The sequence below is a fragment of the Eupeodes corollae genome, chromosome 2 (assembly GCF_945859685.1).
Source record: "Eupeodes corollae chromosome 2, idEupCoro1.1, whole genome shotgun sequence".
Lineage (NCBI taxonomy): Eukaryota > Metazoa > Arthropoda > Insecta > Diptera > Syrphidae > Eupeodes > Eupeodes corollae.
Genome location: NC_079148.1, coordinates 57,110,702 through 57,131,684, shown reverse-complemented (window position 1 = coordinate 57,131,684; position 20,983 = coordinate 57,110,702). Strand labels below are relative to the sequence as shown.

Below are 20,983 nucleotides of genomic sequence, written 5' to 3'. Positions count from 1 at the left end.
TGAACACCATTAGACTTTTTTTTATGGGGTTATTTGAAATCACAAGTCTATGTCAACAAGCCCACAACCACCCGGGCATTAAAGAAGGAGATTCAACGCTGCATCAACGAAATTCAGCCACATTTATGCAGAATGGTCATGGAAAATTTCAACAAAAGAGTGCGCATGTGCATGCAAAGCCGTGGAGGCCATTTGTCCGATGTGTTATTCCATACATAACCCTATCCTATGTACTTTCTACCTATGTCAATAAAAATATAACTATCAAAAGACTAAAAACGGCGTTTTCTATTTAATTCAAATCTTGCGTTAATTTTGGGACACCCTTTACATTAGCTTATTTATTCCATCGGTTGATTTTTAATACTTACGTAAACCTATTCTTTTTTGTTACTTCCAGACTACCAGTGGATAGCAAATATCCTTTTTACATGCTGATTGAAACCATGGGCTCCAATGAAATTCACGATCAAGAAAAAATGACAAAATTCCTGGAACTCGGTATGGAAAATGGTGAAATCTGTGATGGAACACTCACAAGTGAGCCAAGTAAAATGCGTGAAATTTGGAAAATACGAGAGGACACTCCGATTGCCTTAATGAAAGATGGATATCTTTTCTCTTACGACATATCTGTACCACTTCGTCGATTTTATGAAATTGTACCAATTTTGGAGAAAAGACTTGGAAAACAGGCTTATCGAGTTTGTGGTTTTGGCCATTTAGGTATGATCAAAATATATAAACCCCAATTAGAATAACATTTGATTTGTTTTTTTCTTTCATCAGGTGATTCAAACCTTCATTTAAATGTTACCGCCAGAGAATATAGCTCAGAACTTTGTAAGGCAATTGAACCATTTGCTTATGAATACACTTCAAGTTTGAAAGGAAGCGTTAGTGCTGAACATGGTATTGGATTTTTAAAAACTAAATATCTAAAGTTTTCAAAGTCACAAAATTCTATAAATATGATGAAGGAAATAAAACATTTAATGGATCCAAATGGAATTCTCAATCCATACAAAGTTTTGTAGTGAAAAAGTAAAGTTAATATATAAATATATTTTTCTATACTATTTTTCCACATTCTTGCGGAATTCCAAGCTAACCAAAGAAATCAACACTTTACATAAATTTAATGAATAGATACATATTTTTGATTGTGTTTGTAATTTAATTAAAGAAAATATAAAATAAACATTTTAAACGAACAAAAGAATATTCCTACCATTATTTTTGTATTATCTTTTTTAGCGAGATTTTTCGCAGGAGAATATTTGGAAAAATATTTGGAGGTCACTTATCGTTTTTGTTTTCTATTTTCCACGCACATTATGTTTGAACTTTTTTTCAATTGTTTTTTTTTTTTTTAATTTATTATATTAAGTTATCCATTTTGCGGTTTCAAAAGTATAGGGCTGGAATTTGACATCTGTCAAACTAAGTTGTTAAAGATCCGAATTAATTCTGGGATTAACCTTTTTACCGGGCGGCGATTGAAGATCATAACTTGGACGATATGTTATTTTTACATAAGTGTCGCTATTTGACACAATATGACAAATTATTGCTTAGTTGTCAGGGAAAGTTTCGTGGTTGAAGAGTTTGACTCCAAGTTTATTTGATTTGACACCTTAAGATTTTTGTCAGTGTGGCTACGCAAAAGACTGCATTTACGAGTAAAGTCCCCGTGCTCTAAACACATTAAAAACAAATTTTACTCATGTCATAACTTTCGAAGTGTGTGACATAAAAACACACCTTCGCACTTTCACTTACATAAATATATAGCCTACCCTCAGTGCAAAAAAAATACACAATACATTGTACAATTTGTCTGGTTTGTAATGACAGTTTGGCAGCTGTCATTCTCTTCTTTCTTTATAGTCATCTCAGTCATATGTTAGCGTCTCCTTTTTTATTTTGAAATGTGTTGCTAGAAAATTAGAAAGGATGTGTTCACTATTCAAAAACAAAAAAAAATTTTGGAATTTGACCAAATTTTTGCATCAGATAGTAAATACCCCTTTAATATCACAGCACTGTGTTGTGTACCTGATTTGCCGATCTAGCGGAACCGGATTTTAAGAATTTTTAGGTTAGATAGATTGTCATTAGTCTTAAATAATTTACATTGTTTACAAAAATCAGAAAAGAATGGCATTCTGCCGTCTGCCTAGTTGACAAAACATAATATTGGAAACTTATTTTTTATAAAATATAATTTATAAATAAACATGAACATGATTTAAAAAGTTTTTTTTGAATAAGTAGTTTACTATTGAAATTAAATATTATCTTTAGAAACTTTCATTAACAATTCTCCCCCTACAATTTAGAGCCAGTTTGCAGTACATATCGCCGGTATCCTGCAAAAACGTTGATGTGCATTCAAGAGGACACAAGCGTCCACAGGTTTTTCTTAAAACCAACCTCTGTCTATCAACTCCTACTCTCACCTCCACGTGGTGAACATCGAGTGCCTAGTACCTCAACTGGATATTGGGTTCCAACCCCAGTGGAAAGTTGTTGGGGGCAGCAAACGAGAGAGGTGGGGAGAGGTGTTTCCACTAAGGCACCTCTCCTTATCCAGACGGCAGCGGAGGAATTCCCGAGATGGAATCAACGGTGGCGTCTACAGTTCCAGTAAGGTTAAACTACTTAGTGAACACCTTATAGGGCTTCTTCGACTTATTCGAAGCCCAGGCCTGTAAGGAGCGGTTTTATCCGGCTCCCCATCCTTGGAGTTGTACTTTGGATCTGGCCCTCCAGGTTGGAGGTTGTGCGTCGGGGTGACTTCCTGGCCACGTAAAAGCTTTCATAGTTGCGAAGCACCAACAAGCCTCGGATACGGACGGATTTACTGTTGACAACCAACGCAAACGAATAAAGGACAACGAACTTCGGATATGCATGTGGAATGTTAGGTCCCTTAACAGACCACGTGCGGCCGAAGAATTAGCGGAGGCCCTAGAACGATATAAAGCAGATATCACCGCCATCCAGGAAATACGATGGGATGGGCCGGGCAAAAAGAGGATGAAAAACTGCGATATTTACTATGGTGACTGCTACCACGAAAACCAACAGCGCTTATTTGGATGCGGCTTCGTCATTGGAGCCAGACTTAGGCAAGAAGTCTTGAGCTATAGGTGCATCAAGGCTAAATTCGACAATATTAGCCTGATATGTGCGCACGCCCCCACAGAAGAGAAAGACGACAACACCAAAGATAATGTTCTTCGAGCTCCTAGACAAAACATATGAGCAGTGCCCTAGCTACGATATTAAAATAGTCCTGGGCGATTTTAATGCCAAGCTAGGAAGGGAAGACATCTTTGGTGGAATAATCGGGAAAAACAGCCTGCACGACAACACTTCCGACAATGGATTCAGGCTCATAGATTTTGCTGCGGGGCGAAACGTCATGGTAGCCAGTACGCGTTTTCCACACCTCAACATCCACAAAGGAACTTGGACTTCTCCAGATCAATCTACCGTCAACCAGATTGACCATATTGCGATCGACGCCAGACACGCTTCCAGCATTATGGATGTACGAACTTTCCGAAGAGCTAACATCGACTCGGACCACTACCTCGTTGTAGCCAAGGTAGCACTTCGGATTTCCAGACCCAAGGCAAAACAGGGAGGTGCTGGGAGAAGGTACAACGTCGAACGGCTACAATCGCCAGAGATCGCCAAATCCTGTTCCGACCGAGTTACAAGTAACCTCTCTCGAAGTTCTCTGCCGCCAACACAATGTATCGAAAACCAGTGGCAACATTGCCAAGATGCAATCAGAGAAGCCGCCTCTGATGTGCTGGGTTTCAAACAGCCACCAACAAGGAACCCCTGGTTTGATGAGGAATGTCGGCAGGCAAATGCAGCCAAACAACAGGCACGCAAAGCGGCGCTGCATAAAAGTACGAGAGCTGCTCGTGAGCTCTATGAGCAGAAGAGGCGAGAGGAACGCCGACTTCTCAGAAGGAAAAAGAGAGGACATGAGAAGCGTGCGGTCGAAGATGTTGAGAGGTATAAAAGCAGGAATGAGGTTCGAAAGTTTTATGAACAGGCAGGATGATCCATTCAATATAGACGACGAAAGCCAACAATCCCGTCCTCCCGACTTAGACGAAGTAAAGATTGCAATATCTAAGTTGAAGTCTAATAAAGCCGCTGGAGCGGATGGCTTGAATGCCGAACTCTTTAAAGCAGCTGGAGATAAGTTGGTTAGGAGCATGCACCAACTTATCTGTAAGATATGGTCGGAAGAAAACATGACCCATGAATGGAACCTCAGTATAGTTTGCCCGATCCTGAAAAAAGGAGACCCTCTAAACTGCACCAACTATAGAGGAATCAGTATTCGCCTATAAAATCTTCTCTGCCGTAATATGTGAACGTTTAAGGCCCATCGTCACCACACTGATAAGGACCTGATAGGTCCTTATCAGTGTGGTTTTAGACCAGTTGATCAAATATTCACATTACGGCAGATCCTGGATAAAACTCAAGAACACCAAATCGACACCCACCATCTTTTCATCGATTTCAAGGCCGCATATGACAGCATCTACAGGGACGAGCTGTATAGAGCCATGTCTAGTTTTGGCATATCTGCCAAACTCGTCCGTTTGTGCAGGATGGCCATGTAGAATTCACGCTGCTCCATAAAGGTTGGAAACAACTTAACAGAACATTTCAATGTCAAAAAAGTTTTTTAGACAAGGTGATGCGCTGTCATGTGTTTTTTTTAACATCGTGCTTAAAAGAATAGTGCAGAGCTTGCACGTCAACACAAGAGGCACTATCTTTCAAAAGTCTGTCCAATTACTGGCATATGCTGATGACATTGACATAATCGGAAGAACTCAGCGTGATGTCAATGGGCTTTTGTGAGTATTAAGGCAGAGGCGGCAAAAATGGGTTTAACGGTTAATGAGGGCAAAACAAAGTACATGCTGTCGTCTAGAAAGGACATACAACACCGACGTTTTGGTCAAAACGTCACAATCGACAGACGTAACTTTGAGGTAGTCAAAGACTTCGTCTACCTAGGCTCCGCTGCAAACGCAGAAAACAACACCAGCGCTGAGATCAAACGCAGAATAACTCTTGCTAACCGCTGTTTCTTTGGACTAAGAAAGCAATTGGGTGGTAAAGTCCTCTTTCGAGGGACCAAAGTGTTGCTATATAAGACCCTTATCATCCCCGTCCTGCTATACGGTGCAGAAGCATGGACCATGACAAAAGCGGATGAAAGCACCTTGGGTCGCTTCGAGAGAAAAGTTCTTCGTGTGATCTACGGTCCCGTATGCATCGAAGGGGAGTGGAGGAGAAGATGGAACGACGAACTGTACGGGCTGTACAGCGACGTAGACTTAGCCAGAAGAGTAAAAGTCCAACGGCTAAGATGGCTGGGTCACGTAGAGCGCATGGAAACCAATGCTCTGGCCCGGAGAGTCTTCGAATCTGCACCCACAGGACAGCGCAGTAGAGGAAGACCGCGGATCAGGTGGCGTGCACAAGTGGAAGGTGACCTCACCCAACTTGGAGAGTGAAACTGGAGACATCTAGCTAGGGACCGAGCTGATAGAGAAGTTTGTTGGTTGAGGCCCTAGTTCACACAGGACTGTAGCGCCACTTTTTTTTTTTTTTTTTTACACTTCAGAATTTCAGAAAGTAGTTAGCTTATAGCAAGCGTCAAACTACGATCAGAGGCTCATCATAAGTGCATGTGTTAGTTGTTAGTAAAAAATAATACAAATATAGCCTAACACACGCGCAAAATGCAAAACAAAATTAGCATTTAACTAGTACAGAACAAAAAATAAAATGAGAACGTTTACGATAGTGGAGCACTGGTTCTAAACAATGATTTTAATCCCACCTTATTTAAATTTAAATCTATCGATGAACAGTTTAAAAGTTATATAAAATGCTCATTCGACTTAAAGCTTCATTCTTCCCATAGTTAGTTCTATGGAAGTCAATATGTATAAAATCAAATGTTCGCAGGTGGTGAGTTCCGCCCCGGGAATTCAAATGTACACAAGCTAGCAAATAAGGTGCATCAATTTCACCATTAATGAGTTGATGAAAAAATACTAAGTCATTATTAACACGCCGTAGTACCCGTGGCATGATGGTTTGTGCGTTGGACTGTCATGCAAGGGGTCTTGGGTTCAATCCCTGCCTGTGCCACCTTAATTTAAACAAATTAATTTTCGCGGGTACTGCCTCTTGCGAGGAATTGACAAATCCTTCAAGAGTAATTCTTGTTATGAAAAAGTGCTTTCTCAAACTAGCCGTTCGGATTCGGCATAAAATTGTATGTCCCCTCCATTCCTGACAACATTACTCGCACACAGGAATGGTTGAGAGTTGTAAGTCACTAGGCTCAGGTTCGTAACGGACTGTTGCGCCACCCCATTTGATTTTGTTTGTATTATTAACGCGCCTTTGATGGAGAGATTGCATTTGAAGAAGTAGAATACGATGTTCATAGGGAGGCAGATCATAGGGATCTTCCCAAGGAAGACCTTTTAGGGCAAAGCGAATGAAATTATGTTGAATTGATTCAATACGTTTTCTATGAATTTCGTAATAGGGAGTACCCTTTCTTTGTATAATGGCAATTATACAAAGAAAGGGTAACATAGGGATCATTGAACTCCTTTGCCCAGCGTTTTATAAAACCAAGCATAGAACTTGCCTTATTAACAATAACATTAATGTGATGTGTAAACTCTAAGTTGGAACAGAAATGTACACCTAAATCTTTAAATGTGGAGACACGACAGAGTTTTTGCTGTGATATACAGTAGTCAAATATGTTACTGATTAGTTTTTTAGTGAAAGTTATAGTCTGGCATTTTAAAGGGTTGAGTAAAAGGCTATTTTTCCCACACCAAAATGAGAAACTATCAATGTCGGCTTGTAAAAGAATACGATCATGGTTTGACTTTATTATTTTGAAAATCTTCATATCGTCAGCAAAAATAAGAAGTTCACTTGACCGTAGACATGACGATAGATCGTTAATAGACAGGATGAACAAAAACGGGCCAAGATGGCTTCCCTGGGGAACACCAGATTGAGCAACAAAAGGTTCAGAATGACAATTTCTAAATTTTACTTCGTAGGATCTGTTTTCAAGGTATGACTTAATCCAAGCTAAGAAAAATGGTGGCAAACCAAGAGCCTTAAGTTTAAATAAAATAATTCCGTGGCTAAGTTGGCCAAGAGCTTTAGAAAAGTCAGTGTATACACAGTCAACTTCATAACCTTGTTCTAAAGCGTTTGAACATATATTTGAGAATGTAAGGAGATTAGTAACGGTTGATCTTTTTTTCACAAAACCATGTTGCTGTTCGCAAATGATATTTTTACTAAAATATGTGACGCTTTAGGAATGCAAGAAAGCTTTGCAATGGGCCTGTAGTTGCATATATCCGACTTGTTACCTTTCTTGAAAATTGGTGTTAGAAATGACTTCTTCCATATACTGGGAAATTTGCCTGTTTTTAGAGAATGTTTGAATAAAAACGTAAGGGGTTCAACTAAAGCATTACTACACTTTTTTAGTACTATCGGGGGAATACCATCAGGACCGGCTGAGCAGTCATCATTCAACGCAGATAAAAGATCAAGGACCGTACTCTGTAGCACAGGTATGTGACTACAGCTAGTTTGCGAAAAAGTGTGATTATTATGAAAATATACGTCATCAACTTCTTGAGGGCTATTAACAAATGACTCACGGAAATTCGTCGCGAAAGCGTTACAGATGTAAGTGAAGTTAACTGGAAAGCCATCTGATTTTTTCTTTGAGTTTACAAAATTCCAATTTTTTTTAGGATTCTCTTTCAAAGAGGTGCCCATATCAATAACATAACAAGCATATAAATAATTAGAAAGAGATTTAAATTGGTTAAAGAGTTCAACATAAAAAGAGAAGTTGACTGGAGACAGAGTTTTGAGATACGTTTTTCATGACTTATTTTTTTTGTTACGCAGTAAACGCAATTCTTTCGTGTACCAAGGATGGCTAAAGTTTGTATTTCTTGATTTCTTTATCGGTACATTTTTTTCAAAACAACAATTAAGGATCCTATAAAAAGTTGAAACTGCTTCGTCAATGTTAGAAAATCCTGGTGTATCAGCAATTCCAGAAATGGTTAAATCTTCAGGCAACTGCTGGAAATTGGTTCTTCTGAAATCAAAATTATATAAGCAATCAAAAGAATTACTGTGATTAGTAAGGTGATTACTTAAGTCAAAAAAATGTCCAAAGGGAGTGATATATGTCAATATTAGTTCTAGATTCTAGAACAAGAGTACTAATAGCGTCAGAAGAAAAGACTAAATCGAGAATTCGATTTTTTGAGTTTTTAATACAGCTTGTTTGCTGTAAGTCATTAAGAAGGACTTTATCGAGCAGAGATAGTTCCATTTGTGAATAAGAAGGAGAGGCTTCAAGGCAGGATTCATCTTCGGATGGAATCCAGTCAATGTGTGGTAAATTAAAGTCACCTAGAAGTAAGATATTGGTGTCAGAGCTGGACAAATTTATAAGATAGTCTAATGCCAAGGAGAGATTGTTATAAACAGACTCCAAACTTTTTGGAGGAATGTAAACGTTTTAAATGAAAAAAGTCTTAGTCTGTATCATTATCTTTACACATACCAGTTCAATTGATAATACAAATGGAATAGATACAGAAGAAGAGAAATATGTATTTTTTACCGCTATGAGAACATCTCCATCTCTGTAGTACCCGTGGCATGATGGTTAGTGCGTTGGACTGTCATGCAAGGGGTCTTGAGTTCAATCCCTGCCTGTGCCACCTTAATTTAAAGACAAAAATAATTTTCGCCGGTACTGCCTCTTGCGAGGAATTGACAAATCCTTCAAGAGTAATTCTTGTCATGAAAAAGTGCTTTCTCAAACTAGCCGTTTGGATTCGGCCTAAAATTGTAGGTCCCTTCAATTCCTGACAACAGTACTCGCACACAGGAATGGTTGAGAGTTGTTAGTCACTAGGCCCTGGTTCACAACGGACTTTTGCGCCACCCCATTTGATTTTTGAGAACATCTCCACCTAAATCCTTTGCATTACCAACATGACGATCGTTTCTGTAAACTTCGAACTCTTGACTAAAAAATTCTGTGTCGGAAAAGCTTGAATTAAGCCACGTTTCTGTCAAAACGAATACGTCGTGTGGAAATGATTGGGAGTTAAGAAAAATGTCAATAGTCTTGCTACGAAGTCCCCCTTACGTTTTGGTAGAAGAGCGCAAGCCTGTTAAGTTTTTTGATTTGTTTTTCAATGAAACACCCTGTTTTTGACTTTGAGTAAATTCTTTGACTAAAGTCTCTGCAGGCCATATATTTGGGTTACAAATAGAATCAAAGTAAGTGGGATTCGTTATTAATTTAAAAGAGGAAACAAAGCTTTTTGGTTTACTGATCTTAGTACACCTGATAGATGAGCTGGAAGGTATGCTCTTGATAGATACAAAGTGGGAAGAGATATAAAAATTATTTTTGGTTTCGAGACAGCTTTGATAGGGATGACGTTGTTTATTACAGTTCCTGTAACGGTGTCACTATTGGAAGCTAAATCTGAGGCAACAATTTGAGGTATATTGGGAGTTCCGGTGGGATCTGTAGGTATTGGGGTGATGTTGACATTTGTTCTTTTTGATGATGGGGTAAAATTTCTAGCAAGTTCAGAGTTTTCTCGGCTTCTTTTCTTAGACGTTTTCTTTTGTTTCTCAGGCACACTTTCTGCGTTATTAACACCAGAACCTGATTGCGCGAGAATATCTTCACATGTAGAAGAGAAAGTAGTGGGAATAGGCTGTGCCAAATCATTAGTTGAAGTAGAACTATCGACCATGATGTTGGTTACAGAGAATGCATTTAATTTGCAAACTGCAGTGTTGAAAGACTTCAGTAGCTCTTCAAAATCTTTAGAAAGTTTTAAAATGTCAGCCTTAAAAGAAGACATTTTAAAAGCTAGTTGAGATACAGAGAGCTTATGGCAGTCGTGACAGTACCAGTAAGCAAATTTCTAATTGGCTATTTTTTCAATGAAAGCGTTGGTTGAACCAACGCATTTTGCATGGTAAAGATTACCACAGGGTCCGAAACAGGCAAACAGAGGATTATTATTAGCACCCTCTTGGCAGTTTTTATTGTAGCAATCCATATTTCCGAAGGAGTGTTAAAATAAATAATATAAAAAAAATATAGATATAAATGTATTTAAATTAAAAATAATAAAAAAAAATTGTAGGCATTCCTAAAGATTTTCTTCAAAATAATTTTTAAATGGTTGAGAAACATAGGGGTTGCATCTTCACCAGGTGCCTTGTTGTTTTTTTACTTTGTTTAACACAGTTTCAATTTCTTCGCTTTCAATGTTTTCATCTAATGTGATTTTAAAAAAAAACTATAAAAACAAACACCTGCAAGAATAAATCAGATGATTCTCAAATGGTTTTGTATTGAATCGTCACCAAGCAAACTAATTATCGGGATCTATTTGGCAAAGCTTTTTTTTATTAAATCTCTTGAGAAAGTTTCACTGATCGACAAAAAAGCTTTTTTACAAATCACGATCTCAACGACCTCAAGCATTAAAGTGAAGTTCATCAAACAAAACATTGAAATTATGTTCACTGCTGCTGGCGTTGCCTTGTCAGGGTTGTCGTATCATTATTCTTCATGAGACAATTGACAGTAAACTAATGTCTTTCAAAATGTCTAAAAATCAAAGAATTGTTCGTTTTACTGAAAATGAAAGAATATCAAAAAGTATAAAACATTTATTTGACCTTAATTTCTATAACAAATTCAAAAACATGATCTCAAAATAATAAACCCCACCTTATACTTTATGAATTGAATTTAAAACCCAAATTATAAAGTCAACCCAATTTGCTATTAAATAAATAAATACATTTTCAATATAAGCTTAATTAAAAACTATAAATCCGACCGTTTTGTAGATACTGAATTTTCAAAAGAAGTTTTTTTTAAATATAAAACAGAAAAATCGAACTCAATGTTATTAACTTCAATTAAACTCGTGTCACTGTACACTGCACTCTGTACATTTAAACAGACTTAAGGGATTACCAGATTATACGGTTCAATGGGATATAGTTTTTCCAATATTGTCTACAACAATTTTAGAACTACGGAGGCCAATCATTTCAACTTGGGCGATTTTGTATCAATAAATAAATTCCAGCCTCAACTTTCCATTCCCAAAGCACGAATTTCAACACCCGCATTTTTTTATTTACTAGATATGACCAAATAAATAATAATTCTAACAATTTTAGAACGAGGAAGCATTTCTTTCTAATTTAAAATAATTTTCAAAATTCACTTTTTAACATACAAAACACACAAAAATGGTTGATTTTGACATTTCTTCCCTGTTTTTTTTTCAGTATTGCGATGCTTGATTTTTTTGTTGGGTATTTCTTCGATTTGAGTGTTCAAATGCAGACAGTACTTTGCATATACCCAAACTCACACCCAGCCCAAATCCTATAGTGACCTCAAGCCGGGGAGTTACATACTTAGCAGTTAGTACGCCGCGCCGCCGTACTATCAATTCAAAAAAAAAAACTTGTTTAAGGCAAGAAAAAAACGAAATACAAAAAAAGTAGGCTTAAGTTGGAAAAAGAAAATATTTTGTTTTATGACTTATAGGCGTTTCCTCGCCTTAATATTTAAAACATGTTCTATTGAGACCCCTACTTAACTGTAAAAACAAATCAGAAAGAAATTCGTGCTGAGGTAATGGAAAGTCGCCCTAAATTCCATTTTTCACTTTTAATAAAAGTAAATAATTGTGATTAAAGTTTTCTGGTTTTGTATTTAACATTTTATTTAAAATTGGCAAGTTCAATAAATGGCAACCCTGCAACATATCCATTATATTCTAACACTAACACTTTGATCTTCTCCAAAGCCCTATTATTCATCATATTCAATCAGTCACAAATATATACAAATAAAAAAAGACAAATAAAAGAAAAAGCTGTAAAACGTAAGACTTCGTCATCGACACTTCACCACCCGGCCTCCTAAGTTGCCAACACAATCTGCTGATTCATTTGTACTTCACAATAGTGTGAGTGTTTTCGTCGCGGTTTCACCAGTCAACTAACTCACTTTTTCAGTGATCGCGCGATCGCCGAACTGTGCAGCAGTGAACATTATCTAATTTCCAGAAAGAACTTATTTTCTTATTCTCAAAAATGTCCCAGTAAGTGATCACATAAAATGATTTAAAGTAAAGCCATAGCATTTTTAATTTGTTTTTTAATTATTTATAGAAAAGCCGATATTGCCCTTATTGGTTTGGCCGTAATGGGTCAAAACCTAATTTTGAATATGGATTCGAAGGGTTACGTAGTTTGTGCGTATAATAGAACTGTCGATAAGGTGAGACGGAGCTTTTATACCTCGTACGATATCAAAACCTATGATGTTTTTTTTTTGTTGTAATTTTATTTTAGGTTGATCAATTCCTTAATAATGAGGCTAAGGGCACCAAGGTCATTGGAGCTAAATCACTCGAGGACATGGTCAACAAACTTAAGTCACCTAGAAAAATCATGTTATTAGTGAAAGGTGAGTGTTTTCGATGTTTTTGTTTTTGTAATGATAAGGCCACTTTTAAATGATAATGCGGGGAGAGAGAAATTAACATCATCGCTAACTTGTTAGACCACATGTCTACGTCACAATGACAGCTCAGGCAATATTAAATATTGAACATATTTTTATTGTAGTAGTTTGCAAAAAAGCTGTCAAATGAAAGTATACTTAAATTGTGTGAGTGCTAAATCTTCAAGGCTTGGGCTAGTCTAATGTTAAAAATGATAATTTAACTAATTATTTTTATCTTTTGTTGAATTAAGGTACAAACATTTTTAAGTGTTGAAATAATTAAGATTCTATTGTTGATGAAAAAAGCTGATATTAAGCACTTTGTGAGATAAAAATTGTCAAAGTTGTTGTCTCTTAAAATGACTTTTATTTTTAATAAAATTTCGAAGAATATTTTTTAGAGGTTTACTTAACTTCATTGAATAATAATTTTAAAAAATAGTGATAAGCTCAATGAAATGCACAAACTTGAGTGTAAATATTTTTTTTAAATTATGAAACGTTAACAGGAGGCAGATGCTATACATTCCTTTCAAAACAAATGAAACCGGTATTTTAACTTTTTTTAGATAAATAAAAGAGTCTCATTATTTTTAGTTTTTCTGTTCGGTTGCAGACTAAAGCTTTCAGGTTTAGTGAATCCCCAGAGTTAATCCAATTAAACAACACAAAAGTTATACAGCTGTTAACAAATAAGTAATTAAATAACGGATGAAATGAAAAGCGTTCAAGAAAAGTTATTGATAAATTGTATAAAGAATCAAGAATAAGTCGTATTAAAAGTATTTTAATTTAGGGCACTTGATTCTAGGTATATACAACTCCTTTCGTGAAGGTTACAATAGTGGGTTATGTAAATTGATGTACATTAAATTTTTTTTAAAAGTGATCTATTGTTTTCTGTTTGCCCATACTGTTGTTTTTCATTCATTCTGTGGAAAGTTAAAATATACTTTTCGGCGTTTCAGACCAAATAAAACATTTATTTGACAATGGGCAGGTTCAGCCGACATAAGGGACATCTGATTGGTCAGCTGTCAAAAAATTGCCTTTCAATTAAGGCCACTTTATTGGAAAGTTGACTGGAAAGTTAGCCAAAAAAAATTTCCCTAACTATCAAGTCAAGTCAACTTATGTCAAAATGACAATTGATCACGTTTTTTAATTCCATTAAAAGCTGAACTTTATTACTCAATGATTTATTTATTTTCTTTACAACTTCATTTAATGCTTTCTCTAAAAAGGTTCCTTGTAAATTTGGAAAAGAAATAAGTAAAATATCTTTAAAATACAAAATACAAATCGTGATGGACTTGTAGGTAGCCTGAGTATTTTCTAGAAAATAATGATTTTGGTAGTTTTTGTACTAGGAAAAGTAAAGGTTTGTGAAGTAAAGAATTTTAAATTCATGACACTTGAAAAACTAACTAGTTGCCTTGGTCAAAATGTCCATTCAAAGAATGAAGTTCACTGTAAATCAAGTCCATTATGTTGTCTGAACCTGCCCAATGGCTGCATTCAATCTTAGACAGATAGTGTATCCGGATACCGTTTTGTTAGTGTTTTCCGTGTAGAAGAGCAGCAGATCCCAAACAGCTGGGATTTTAAATGTGTATCCAAGAATTTCTGGAATGTATGTATTTGACAAAACAGCTGATTTAACATGTGGTTGAATTTGAAAATTGATTTCAAATTTGTATGTTTTTTGGTAAAAATTCTTTGAATTATTAAAATTATCGAAACAATTTTTCCATGCTTTTTGTAAACAGCTAAAAGTTAGAGATCCTCGTTCAAACATGTATTTAAAAACCCATATAGCCAATATTTGTCTCAAAAGTTCAACCAAATTAATTTGGCTGCCCCATTTTTATTAGGTTACACCTCGTTAACATTAAAATAACTGACAGCTGTCATTAGGTTTGCCAAAGTTTTTATTCATAGCACTTACATATATACACCAAGCCCATCATGTCAACCAAAAAATAAATCTCCTATCTAATCGCAACCACTCTAAATAGAAAATGAAAAAAGGTTTACTCATAAGCTTAAAATCCGATTAAATTTATTATATATTATATCTTGATCTTTCAAGTTTACTAAAATATCGTGCTCTAGAATCAAGAATATATTACGAAATGATCATGAACATGACACTGATTTTATTGCATATGTATATTTTTAACTTACAGCCGGCAGTGCAGTCGATGACTTCATCAACAAGCTGGTGCCACTTCTTTCCCCTGGCGATGTTATTATCGATGGAGGTAATTCCGAATACCAAGACACTACCCGTCGATCTGACGAACTTAAGTTGAAGAAAATCTTATACGTCGGATGTGGAGTGAGTGGAGGGGAAGAAGGTGCCCGTCATGGACCATCACTCATGCCTGGTGGCAATCCTGAGGCATGGCCCCTTGTTAAGGACATATTCCAGTCGATTTGTGCAAAGTCTAACAATGAACCCTGTTGCGAATGGGTGGGTGAAGGTGGTGCTGGACACTTTGTAAAAATGGTCCACAATGGAATCGAATATGGTGATATGCAGCTTATATGTGAAGCATATCACATAATGAAAAGTCTTGGCTTGACACAAGATCAAATGGCTGAACAGTTTGGCAAGTGGAACACTGAGGAACTGGATTCATTCCTTATTGAAATTACACGTGATATCCTCAAGTACAAGGACAGTAAGGGTTATCTTCTCGAGAGAATTCGAGATACTGCTGGTCAGAAGGGAACCGGTAAGTGGACGGCAATTGCAGCTCTAGAATATGGTATTCCAGTTACGCTAATCGGTGAAGCTGTATTCTCACGTTGCCTGTCCGCCCTGCAAAGTGAACGTGTGCTGGCTAGTAAGCAACTGAAAGGACCCGAGGTTAAACCTCAAGTCGAAAACTTAACAACATATCTAAATCACATCAAACACGCACTGTATTGTGCAAAGATTGTTTCGTACGCTCAAGGTTTCATGTTGTTGCGTGAAGCAGCCAAGGAGAACAAGTGGAACTTAAACTATGGTGGTATTGCTTTAATGTGGCGTGGGGGCTGCATCATTAGAAGGTATTCAAGTTTAAACATTCACTTAATTGAGTTTTCTTTAATAGTAGAGTTTATTTTGTTGCTTTGTAGTGTTTTCTTGGGTAACATCAAAGAGGCGTTCGAAAGGAATCCTAATTTATCCAATTTATTGCTGGATGACTTCTTTAAGAAGGCCATTGCAACTGGACAACAATCATGGCGCCAAGTAGTGAGTAGTGCATTCCTCTGGGGTATACCCGTTCCTGCTATGTCAACGGCTCTGTGTTTCTACGATGGTTATCGCACCGAGAAGCTTCCAGCTAATTTATTGCAGGCACAACGTGATTACTTTGGAGCTCATACTTACGAATTACTAGGTCAAGAGGGTAAATTTGTGCATACCAATTGGACCGGAACTGGTGGAAATGTATCGGCTAGTACATATCTGGCTTAAGGGGTTTTAAATTATGTCTCTTTGTGTGTATAAGTATTTTGTGTCTTTCCTTATAATAAGTTTTTTTGAAACTCAATTTGATTTTTTTTATTAAGTTAAATAAATAATTGTAAAAATACAATAATATGAATAAATCTATTAGAAGTGGAAAGAATATTTTTATTTGTGATGCAGAATGCACTTAATTTTAGTTTTCGCAGTAGGTACATTAAGTCACTACTAATTTATTTTGAGCAGTATCAACATAAGCGACGAATGAAACTGTTGTACAAATTATGCGTTTTACTTTAGACATCAGAATCAAAATGATAGTAGTTTTTTTTTTTATTAATTAATCATTTTATTTGTCTACTCTAGTAATACCTCTTCTTTGGTACTTACGGTCCCTGGCCATATTATTAGACGCACTGCAAAATTTGTATAATTATTAGATTATTCTCAAATGACTTTTGAGGAAGCTGTATGGACGAGAAGATGAAGAAACGGTTCTTCATCTTCTCTGCACATGCCCTGCTCTAGCTCGAAAACGCAAGAATTACTTAGGAGAATTCTTTTTTAACGATCTAAACGATATAAATCATATCAGTATAATCAGCCTCTCACGTTTCGTAAGGGACTCAAGCTTGTCCATTGAGCTTAGGAGGAAGCCTCAAGATTCATGTGGTATCACAATGGGCCATTAAACTGGCTTAAGTGTGTCCGTTTCCATCTTGGACAGCCACTATAACCTAACCTTACCTAACCTAGATTATACACAATATTTTTAACGTTCAAGAATGGATGTATGGTTCCATTTTTATGCTAGATGGAACTCCATGCCACACAGCCCGGTCCAAAAAAACGTATTTGAGGTAAGAAAACATCCCTTTGTTGGACTGGCTGGAAACAGCCCTGATATGAACCCAATTGAAAACGTGTGGGAGCTGATGAAGAGGGAAGTAGCTAAAGATGCAGTCACTTATTGAAAGAGTACCTAATTCACATGTGGAATCACCGCGCACAGAATTGAGGCGCTTATTAAAGCAAAAGGAGGTTCAACAAAATATTGAAACAAATTACAAAAACAACAACAACAATATTTAAAAATATTAATTTAAAAAAAAATCTTTAAATCTTTTATTGTGAATTGGATTTTCGAACATGCAAATGGGTGTTCTGTGTTTCGGTTTGTTACATTTTTTGAACGCATTCAAATCACATTTTGTATTTATGTGAATTGATATGTGTAGCTTCCTTCTGATAGGAATCGGAGGGTTGCAGCAAGTTTTTAAATTGAAGGTATTATAAAAGGTTTTATTTCCCTTAGAACATATAAAAAAGCGTCTTTGCTAAATCTAAAATTACAATGAAAGCTTAAATGAGGAAATCACGAGTGTACTTTATTTATCAGAACAATTCTACATAATTTTCACACACTTACATTGAGTCAGGGTAATCCAATATATTTGATTTGTCTCGCAAAATTCGTCCTTCTATTTTTTCCCTTGAATTCTGCTTCCTTTTTTCACTTAAAATTCCCAATTATATTGCATCCATTTTTAAAACAGCAATAAATTTACTTCAGAAACAAAATAAAAATGGATGATCTTTCAGTTCTGACAGTTCAAAGCAATTTCGAAGCCTTCGAAATCAATCGAATTGAAGAACATGCAATTTCATTTCAAGTGAAATTGAAAAGTGATTTTAATTCACTTTCGATCGAAATTCGGAACATGAGCGTATATAAAGTATTAAAGTATTTGTACCATACTAGCATATAAAAAATTAATAAAAATTAGCTCAAAAATAAACAATCGGACGGTCAAGACACTGCACCGAAGAAATTCGAAAACTTATTCGAAAACTGCGTCTGGAGGGAAAAACCTACCAAAATATTTAGGCATCCTAGGCTGCTCAGCAAAAATGGTCAGTAACGCCTTTAAATGGCAAAATAAACTGAAAAAGGCCCAAAAAGAATGACTACTGAAAGAACTGACAGAAAAATTGTTCAGCTAACAAAACAGAACCCTTTCGTAGGCTCTAGAAAACTATGAAATGGGCTTCAACTGCCTGTTAGCGCTGTCACAATACGAAGAAGTCATTTAAGAGCGAAGCTACCGGCCCGAAGTCCACGCAAAGCGCATAAGAGAAATGGAGGAATGTTCTGTGAAGCGATGAAAGCAAATTCGTCCTTTTTGGGTCCAAGGGTCGTCGAGAATATGTGAGAAGACCCTAAAATACACAATACTATCCACGGTACGCTATAAAAACAGTAAAGCATGGTGGAGGAAATATTATGATATAAGCTTGCTTTTCATATTACGGGGTCGGGCCTATTTATCTCATAGGGGGTATAAGGGATGCAACCGAGTATGTGAACATTCTCGAGGAGATTATGTTACCCTATGCTGAGGAAGAAATGCCATTGGTTTGGGTATACCAACAAGACTATGACCCAAAGCATACCTCAAAAAAGGCAAAACCATGGTTTGCGCAGAAGAAGTTATCCGTTGGAGTGACCCGCTCAATCCCCCGACCTTAACCCCATCGCAAATTTGTGGGGGGATGTTAAGAACGCAGTTCATAAAGCAAATGAGTGCGTAATTCGTGGAACGCAATACCAGTCGAAAAGTGTAAGGTTTTAGTGGACTCGATGCCACTTAGATGCAAAGCATCATAAAAAACAATGGTTATGCAACAAAGAACTAATTGTAAGCTATCATTATTTCTACACTTTCATATAAATTCTTACAATTTTTCTTACTTTTTGCGTTATAGATCTTGTACTGCTATTTTTATGAACAGCCATATATTTAAAAAACTGTTTTTACTGTGACAAAGCTAACGGTAAAAAATTGATGATACTTATTTTCTGTTACTATGAATTGAATATTTTAGTTTGTTATTAGAAGTTTAACGAAATATATTATAACGTTGATATTGAAGGCCTTTTTGTTTTACTTGGAGAGCACTGCTGTTTTTATGAACAAAACTGTACATCTAAGAAAATTAGATGAGAATAAGAAAATGAAAATTAAAGAACTACCTATCATTTATGTTTTCAGACCCGTAAAGTTTAAACTAAAGATTTAAAAACTCAAAAACAAATATAAAGTTTTTCTCAAGTTAATTTTGAATACAAAATTTTACCCTTGTTCGAAGTTTTAAAGTAAAATCCATTTTACACGTTACCACATCTTATAACAAAGCTTACTTACTACACTGTGTATTACTATGGTGCAAGAAGATTATTACGAAATTCATTTATCTCACCTTTATGGGAATTCTTTTATGCTACTCACTTAAAATGGAATATTTTCAACATAAATATATAGATTACCTCGACTTGTATAAGTTGCACCTCGCACTCCATCAATATTTAGTTTAAGAGATTGCTCTTTATAATTTAATTATTTCTCCGTATTGCTTTCCAAGAAACGGTATTTCAAACCCTAAAAATGTACGAACGTAGTGACTCTTTGTAAATTTTTTTGACTACATCAAATATGGAAGTATTGAAGCGATCACCCGCTCCTAGGTTCTTTTAAAAGTACTGCAAACCGTTTTTTCAAAATATCTCTCTTAACCAACTCTTAAATTCACAACCCTCAACTTATTTTAGTTCTCTCAATGCTTTACAATCTTACAACCTTAAATAAAAGTGAATTAATTCAATATCTTCACAAATTTTGTGTGGAATTCGTATACTTAAAAGAAACATCAATAGACTAAGCTTTTGTGACAAATCTTTTAGGTCAATATGAATCTGTTAAAGAAAAGTTGCGAACTAAAATTATTCAATAAAACTAGTAACGTTTTCCAATTGCTTATCGCTCTTCGTTAAGGACCCTTTTGTAACGGTCATTTTTTGTTGGAACTAATGGTTCCAGTAAATATTTGTTTCAAATCCAAAATTTGTAAGTAATTCAAATTCAGTAAGTTGATCATTAAAGTACAAAGTTTAATTCCTTTTTGTGAAGTTGTGCTCACAACTTCACTTTCAGTATTTTGGGCCATTGGCGTCGAGCAAAACAATAGTTTTTTAAGGGCTTAAGATGTCTTGAATTCGTCTTAAAATTGTTCTATTGCATCATATTTTCAAAGCACGCCCCTTTAAAATGATAAAGTCTGTCAAAGCCGGGTTTTTACGGCTAAGTTTAAACACTGCATGACTATTAACAATAAATTGTATGATGGTTTTGCAAAGTACAAATGTTTATCTTCTAGATGCAGTCTAAATCATTTTAGTTTCTTTCTTAGTTTTCCCCAATTTTGTATTAATAAAGATATGGCTTACGGATCTTCATTTGACTCTGTCTAAAGTTTTGAAAAACCTTGAATTCAAAACCCAAACTGCGATTTGAGCTATATGTCCTGAAACTCCGAAATACCCGTTCTCAATATAAGTTCTATATTTCCTTCTATATATTCCAAAAATTTGATGTTATAACATAAAGACTACGAATTCGTTATTAGAACAAAAATAGCTCCTATACCATTTTGTGTGTTAAGAACTGTTTTAGTAAAAATGCTTCAGCGTTCTTTTAATTTTAATGTATGACAGGTGAAGACTTACAACAGATAAGGATTTTTTGAAATATTAGTAAGATACTGAAATTTGTAAAACGTAATATTTAATTAATGGATTGGAGTTTTGGAAAACCATCACTTTTTTATTGAAAAAAGTACTTCATAAATTTACATAGCACCAAAAAGCCTAATGTTAATGCCCAACTATAGTAGGCATAAGCTTATGTCAAAAACCCAACGAAAATTCCCTTAAGTTTTTGAAATTACTGCGGACGTATCTACATGTCAGATTTTAC

The 20,983-nt window shown here is 35.7% G+C and overlaps 2 protein-coding genes across 2 annotated transcripts; both read left to right on the top strand.

The window, feature by feature from the left end:
* The first annotated feature begins 446 nt into the window (after positions 1 to 446).
* Positions 447 to 1,037, top strand: LOC129944928 (D-2-hydroxyglutarate dehydrogenase, mitochondrial-like). The gene is made up of 2 exons (XM_056054587.1): positions 447 to 726; positions 790 to 1,037. The coding sequence occupies exons 1-2, from the start codon at positions 447 to 449 to the stop codon at positions 1,035 to 1,037; spliced, it is 528 nt and encodes a 175-aa protein (XP_055910562.1).
* Positions 1,038 to 12,146: 11,109 nt separating this feature from the next.
* LOC129945597 (6-phosphogluconate dehydrogenase, decarboxylating) lies at positions 12,147 to 16,334 on the top strand. Its single transcript, XM_056055425.1, has 5 exons — positions 12,147 to 12,299; positions 12,370 to 12,478; positions 12,553 to 12,667; positions 14,896 to 15,766; positions 15,836 to 16,334. The coding sequence occupies exons 1-5, from the start codon at positions 12,292 to 12,294 to the stop codon at positions 16,176 to 16,178; spliced, it is 1,446 nt and encodes a 481-aa protein (XP_055911400.1). The 5' UTR covers positions 12,147 to 12,291; the 3' UTR covers positions 16,179 to 16,334.
* The last annotated feature ends 4,649 nt before the right edge of the window (positions 16,335 to 20,983 follow it).